At 43.3% G+C, this 7547-nt stretch overlaps 1 protein-coding gene across 1 annotated transcript; it reads left to right on the top strand.

Moving 5' to 3' along the window:
* The first annotated feature begins 3653 nt into the window (after positions 1-3653).
* Positions 3654-7246, top strand: LOC139473090 (ankyrin repeat and SOCS box protein 8-like). Its single transcript, XM_071255608.1, has 2 exons — positions 3654-3801; positions 5772-7246. The coding sequence occupies exon 2, from the start codon at positions 5801-5803 to the stop codon at positions 6944-6946; it is 1146 nt and encodes a 381-aa protein (XP_071111709.1). The 5' UTR covers positions 3654-3801; positions 5772-5800; the 3' UTR covers positions 6947-7246.
* Positions 7247-7547: the final 301 nt, after the last annotated feature.

Raw genomic sequence — 7547 nt, 5'->3', positions numbered from 1 at the left:
AATTTTGTATGTGTATGTAAATCGTTGAGTATGAGTGCCCGACAAAATCCCAAGGCCGTAGGCCCAGTGGCCAAGGGCAGATAACTGAAAAACAAGTATTCTTTGAAGATATATTTCGCCATATTGCTCTGTAACCGCTTGTCCGATTATTTTCAAACTTTGCATGTATCTACTGTTGACTTTGGTCATTGGTCACGTTGTTTGGAGCCATATTGGATTCAAGGATTCTCTTCTTGCTCTTATGTCAAATGGCATGTGTGTGACTGATAGCCACGGTAACGGTATAGCGAGACAATGCAATCAGCGAGCCTGATCACCCGATCCGGTTAGTCGCCTCTTACGACAAGCATAGTCGCCTTTTACGAAATAGGCTTCACACATTGTACCCATGTCGGGAATCGAACCTGGGTCTTCGGCGTGACGAGCGAGCGCTTAAACACTTGGCTACCCGACCGCCCCAATCTTGTTATAAAGGTAAGGGCTAAAAAAAACCGGAAGGACCCTAGCTGCTAATGAAATATACTTTGGAGGGACATACGAAGCTGGCCATGGTTCATTTTGTACTGATTCAGCTGGCTCGGGTAAGCTGGTTTATTTTGTCCTGATTCAGCTGGCTCGGGTAAGTTGGTTCATTTTGTCCTGGATCAGTTGGGTGAGGTAAGCTGGTTCATTTCGTCCTGGATCAGCTGGTTGAGGTAAGCTGATTCATTTTGTCCTGGATCAGCTGGCTCAGGTAAGCTGGTTCATTTTGTCCTGGATCAGCTGGCTCAGGTAAGCTGATTCATTTTCTTCAGGATCAGCTGGCTCAGGTAAGCTGGTTCATTTTGTCCTGGGTCAGCTTCGTCAGGTAGGCTGGATTAGCTTAAGTTTACAAAATCGATGTTTGTTGTTTATGGTATGAATAGTCAGTGATAGGTGAGTGCATGTATGATGTACCAGATAACATAATACGCCTTAACGGCATTGAAAGTTCTCAGTATGAAGTTTTGTATGTTTTGAAGTTTCCAAATTTAGCGCATGTATTATGTACATACAAAATGAAAGTAGATTGTGTAGACATGGTTCGTACATGGAAATGGAGACTGACAAATCATCTGGCCTTTATGTTACTAGAGTCATCCCTGGAGTGTTTGTCACTGACGCGGGAGGGAGATGGGGAAAAGAATTCACTTCCATTGACTTCACTTTCTTTCCCGAAAAACTAAATTGTATGGCGTTACCTGGGGTCCATTAAAGGTATGCTTCGCGTTGCGATTATCCCAACTAGATTTGTTTTCCGGCCATTATTTATGTGACGTGCCTAAAACACATAAACCGAGTCAGTTCCATGATACATAATTTATCAATCGGTTAAACATGATGCAAGTTCTTTATGTCTTTGTGTTGACTTTTGACATTTAGATGACATTCGTTTTCGTGAACACTTCTGAGTAATAGGTTAGAATAGGTCTTCAGCAACTCATGCTTGCCGTAAGAGGCGACTATGCTTGTCGTAAGAGGCCACTAAAGGGATTGTGGTGTCAGGCTTGCTGACTTGGTTGATGCATGTTATCGTATCCAAATGTCGTGGATCGATGCTCATGACACCAATCACTGGGTTGTCTGGTCCAGACTCGATTATTTAGCTGGAATATTGCTGAATGCAGCGTTAAACAAACAAACAACCAAATAAACTCTGTCAACCAAGCCCGGTAGACACCCAGTTTCATGTCACCAAGACGACTTTAAAAAACTTGTAACACGAGAGACGTTCATCGTACCTTTCACCACATTCTTTGCATATGTTAATGGGATTTTCCGCTCGTTGGTTAGTACGCCTGAAACACCCCAGCTCTGCCCGGTGCTGCTGTTTGTTGTGTTAGATCTGTTAAACACTCGACCGTAAAACAGCTATATTGTTCTATGATAAACCCTGCCCTGTCTAACAGGTAATTAGTTTCCCATGATCCCGCCCCAGAGCTAATTGTTGAAATACAAGTTCTGATGCATGTTTGTTTGTGTGTTGTTTAACGCGGCTGTCAGCAATATCCCAGCTGTATAACGGCAGGTTGTAAATAATCGAGTCTGGGCCAGACAAAACAGTGACCGACATCATGAGCATCCATCCCCGCTGTCGGGTGAGATACGACACGCAGTCAACCGAGACACGGAGCCTGGCCTCCAAGTCACCTCTTACACATCCAGCACATTTAACGCGGAATCCCCGCGGGCGAGTTACAACACTGCATTCTTGTTCAATTTGATTAAAATCGCCACCACTAAACTAAGATCTTGTATTAATGAGATTGATTCTTGTTTCACACGGCAATGCGAGTTTATGACCTCCCCTGCCAGATGAACCTACAACTTTCAGTGATTTGCATATCTCGTTCATTTATACACACATCAAACACTAAGCGTTTCAAATCATTAACCTTGAAACATACGTTACACATAGTGGAATAACGTGTTCCAAACCAAGTTCTACAAGAATATTATGGGTGCGAAAATATATATTTCTCTTTCTTCTCGTTGCCCAGCGATTACATGCGTATTTTACGGGCGATTCGGTCTTGGTTTACAAAAATGTCAAATTTGACAACATTTTCCCCAATAAATGTGGGGTGGGGTCTGTGCTATATCCCCAATTACTACCAATTTAGGGCATTTGTTTTCAAACAGAAAGAAAACCTCATTGCGCGGTTCTGTTCAGCATTGATACCAGTCATGTTGTACAAACACCATTACAGGCGCCATATACGAACATACAGTTTGACGTCGTCAATTCTTCCCCCTGCCCACCCTAGGGGACAGGTAATATCGATGAGTAGCTCCCAAACATTTCATTTACTGGAGTAAATCAGTTTAACGTCAGTTTAACGAACCAATACTTTTACAGTACATTAACCCCCTTCGAGGATACAGCCACTATCAATGTTTAAGTTACCACCGACACCTGATAAGAAGTCGGCACAAGAACACTTATGTTCCTCCAGATGGTTGGTAGAAGTGGGATGTCAGATGATGTGAAGAAACAGAAGAAGCAATTGAAAGAGTAGCTAACTATTTCCACGGAGCAGTTACATATCTTGTCATTAGACGATCGATTTCGGTTTCTGTATTAAATATGATTGTGTCACTTTATAAAGCAAAAACAAATGTGTTTCGTCAGAAAATAAGTACATGAAGCGATTTTATATGAAAATATAGAGTTGACAGTGGGTAATTATATTCCAGCTGTGAACATAAAAGTTTCAAGCTGGAACAACCTGAAAAAAAGGAGTTCAGATTACACGGGGTCTGGAGTGGATATATCGACGAGACAAAACGTTACGTATTCATGCATGTACCTAGTTCTACACACGACTATTATATACCTGTGTATTTGCAGTGTCGGGTAAAATTGCAGGTAAAGCCAATGTACTGGCTGCTCAAGGCGAGCACGCACAAAACATACTAACTTGCGTTCTCCCGGGGAAATTGTGAATTTATAGAAGCAGCTGTAAAATATCGGCCAACATACCGGATGTGACGTCTTGATTGTCATGGCGACGTACACAACATAAGTACGGCAGTTTCCTGGTGTGTTTTGATGCAATAATTATGCTGGGGAAAGGTAGTCCACGTACTTAGTAATCCCACATCCACACCAATATGTTACATGTTACATGTTACAGTGCTGTGATCGGGTGACATCTTGTCACTATGGACTGTTTGTACACACGCACTATTTGATTTGAGACAGCTGGTGGCCCTATTGATTTCTCTCTTCGGACGACTGTGTGTTCGGGCTGCGCGGATTACAGTGAACAATATCGACAGGTGAGTGGATAGCCGATGTATTTGCCTCCCTGGACTCACCTCTATCAAACAGGTTACGGAATATACCGAGTGGTCTTTAAATATATATCGGACAGAACCGAGCAGCCTTGTACACATATAGATTCCGGCAGCGGCATGTAGGATTTTCTTTCTCTCGAAAGTCAAACTATATTGATTCGAGAAAGTGGAATAGAGTGGTGTGATTTTAAGGAAGGAAGACTCGGGGCAACACAAAGAACAGATTTTGTGAAACGTAACAGTTTCACATTCTTATGCTAACTTACGACTGTGCAAACAAACATGACTTCCATACACGGCTTTACTATAATTGTTTAATAATTATGTTTATTGTCGTGAATTTGGATAATGTGGTAAGGGAAATGGTTGGCATGTTTAAATATATGTCGTTAAGTCATTTGCTTCAGGGTATTGTTTAGATATTATTTATAAACCTTGGGTGACGTCTATTATTTTATATGGACATTGCTATCATGGAATAAGGCGATGTGAGCTGAAATGGGGTTTAACGTTGCGTCGCTTAAAGATTATCGCACTTATATAGCGACATGCATGCACGTGTGTGTGGCTGCTTGTACTAGTCCGGACTGATGCCGCTAGCACACTGAGATACCATGCCGCAGTTTAACATGAATGCCCCACTTAGACACAGTATACTGACTCCGAGCCGACTAGTCCTTTAGCCCCTTAATGTCGAGCGCCTGACTGGGTAACAACAAGTACCATCTTTTAACGTCTTTTGGTATGGCGCGGCCGGGGATCGCTCTACCACAAGACCACGGAGGTGGTCTATCATGGGATGACCTACAGGCTATGTCACATTGTGTACCGCTCACAAAGGGTCTCCCAGCTGATTTACACGGAGGTACAATTTATTAACGTGCCTCTGTCTACAACTCAGTATATTTGCATAAGCCTCCACTAAACCAGCTCTTCTCTTCTCAGTTTATTTTGACATCTAAGCTAGATACGGAACTTCCCCCTGGGTTATGTGTAGGCGGCTGGGGTCTACCGTGAATTATATACCCTCTCAACTATCCCACACCTGATACATGTTTGTTTGTTTGTTTGTTTGTTGTTTAACGCCGCACTAAGCAATATTCCAGCTATATGACGGCGGTCTGTAAAATAATCGAGTCTGGACCAGACAATCCAGTGATTGACATCATGAGCATCGATCCACGCAATTGGGATCGATGACATGTATCAACCAAGTCAGCGAGCCTGACTTCCCGATCCCGTTAGTCGCCTTTTACGACAAGCAAAGTCGCCTTTTACGCCAAGTATGGGTTGCTGAAGACCTACTCTTACCCGGAATCTTCACGGGTCCACTGGATACATGTATATTTTATGTTGTAGCAGTATTACTCACGGTATATGTTGTTTTATGCGTCTCGCATTATGTTTTCTCCCACGAGTCGGAGCATAAAACATATCGAGGGACGCATAAAAGCACATATACCCCGAATGATACTGCTACAACCAATTAATCTGCGAACATGTTCTAATCTGACTTTGTAAAAGAATTAAATACATTGCAAATAGAAAACAGCTGTTCGATTGAGCTGAGGTTAACTTTAGCTGTGTCACGTAACTCTCATTTATACGTACAGCTTTTGCTTCGTAGCGCTGTGCAAGAGGTTTATTGCCCCACTCAGAAATCCATGTGCAGCCTGTTTTCTTCGGGGCGGGGTATTCGGGATTTATTCACCCACTCAGAAATGTATTTCTCTCCCAGGCGGGACACTTAGTATTTTTTCAAATTCATTTGAACCAATCCAACATTCTGACATGGAGGTAAGATAAACTGGCTCATACATCTGCCCTGCCATACACAGTGAAACCCCTTTAATCAAGATTGTTCCCATCTGCATAAGCGACAGTCTTTCTTGCTGAAAGTAGTCAACATTCGCATCTTTGCATCTTTGAATATTTTATTCTCATTTTTACAGATCCATGCTCGGAACAACCAGAATACGACATGGACGACGGGGAAGCTCAGCTCCTCACACACAACATCGGTGCACTGCGCGAAGCCGTCCATCTGAACGATTTTGCCAAAACATTGCGGTGGTTTGAATCACATCCTTCCATCATCACAAACCTTACTGAAATAAGCGACAACGTGCTGAACAAGCTTGTGTACATTCTTATAGAAGCTGTCCAACGGAACAGAGTAGATGTGTTCGGGGTCATGCTGAAGTACTTGTTCCCTGGTATGACGCGTCGAGATACAGAGCACCCTCATCAGAAGCTACACGTATTGGTACATGCACTGATTGCTGATGGCTCCTTGCCCTGTCTCACCGTCTTTCTTCATGAAGGCCACGACGTGAACGCAGTGGACCCTGGTGGAATGACGATGCTTCTGTATCTTGCCTACAAGAAAGGTATCTCTCGAGTGAAAGATTATAAAGAGAAGCTGCACTTTCTTGTCTCCCAGGGCGCCGATGTGAACAAAGAAGGCGAGCGGAGCTGGGCTCTTGCACCACTTCATACGGCCGTGTTGTACAATTCGGGAGCAACATTAGTCCGTCTGTTGATTGAATCGGGGGCCGATGTCAATTTGCAAACCAACAATTCGCTTTGTACACCATTGTATTTTGCAGTTGATCGGGCAATGCCAAACATAGTTAATCTCTTACTTGAAAATGGTGCAGATCCATGTATTGGTGATGTACTGGGGGACACGCCTGTACACATGGCTGCTGTTAGACAAACTAAAGGTGACGATTTGCTTCGCATGTTTGTTAAATGGAACGCTCCGATGAATACTGTAGACTCCCGTGGGCGTACACCTCTCCAATGGGCGCTCTCTAATTGGAAGGCGGTCGGGACAAGACGGATAATGCTGTTGATGCAAGCAGGGTGTCGATGTGACAGAACCAGATTGCACAGGTTCCGAAACCAAACGGCAGTAAAACCTAAATATAGGGACAGGCTGTCCAGATTGGAGGACATGTTGGAGATGTACCTCTTCCAGCCGAGAAGCCTTCAAGACATCGCATGTTTCCGAATACGAGAAGTCCTTGGTAGACGCTTACCGAAGTTAGTTATACAATTGCCTATACCCGACCCAATCAAACGACGAGTAAAACTCGAACACTATTTTGGAAGACTGGAGTAATGTGGTTTAAGGTGTTGTTTAGAAATAGTTTAGTGCCAGCGGACGCATCCGTGCGACGGATACACCCAGCTAGCGGATGATCTCAGGTGTGGTGACTTGGATGTTTACGCGTGATTTTACACCGACGACCTGGATCGTTGCCCTCAATATCGGTCACTTGATTTTCTGGTCCAGACTTGATTATTTACAGCCCGTCGTCATATAGCTGAAATATTGCTTAATGCCGCGATACGTGATACACACACATATTTCGTTGATAGTCGTGTAAATATATCACCATATGAGGTAGGTATGGTGTTTCAATTCGCTCAACTTTGTAAAGTTGATCACCCATCGACTTCTAAATGAATAAATGCTTCGTATACTTCAGACACGAGGAAGGGGTATCCGGATTCGTGTATTGGTGACTGCTCTACACATTCTAAATAAATTCCCGTGAAACAAATGTATGCATGCAATTGCTACGGTGAAATGGGGATGTATTTAATGGTGTTACTGCTACATCAACAAGAGATATTTCAGATGTCCCTCTGTTTGTCAATGACAGCAACCGCAAAAGGGAAGGAATGAAACAGTCGAGCTTGAAGGCAGAGACCACTTT

The sequence above is a fragment of the Haliotis cracherodii genome, unplaced genomic scaffold (assembly GCF_022045235.1).
Source record: "Haliotis cracherodii isolate W230 unplaced genomic scaffold, xgHalCrac1.p SCAF_26, whole genome shotgun sequence".
Taxonomy (NCBI): Eukaryota; Metazoa; Mollusca; class Gastropoda; order Lepetellida; family Haliotidae; genus Haliotis; species Haliotis cracherodii.
The sequence above is the reverse complement of the archived record's forward strand: the minus strand, read 5'-3'. Positions and strand labels throughout refer to the sequence as shown.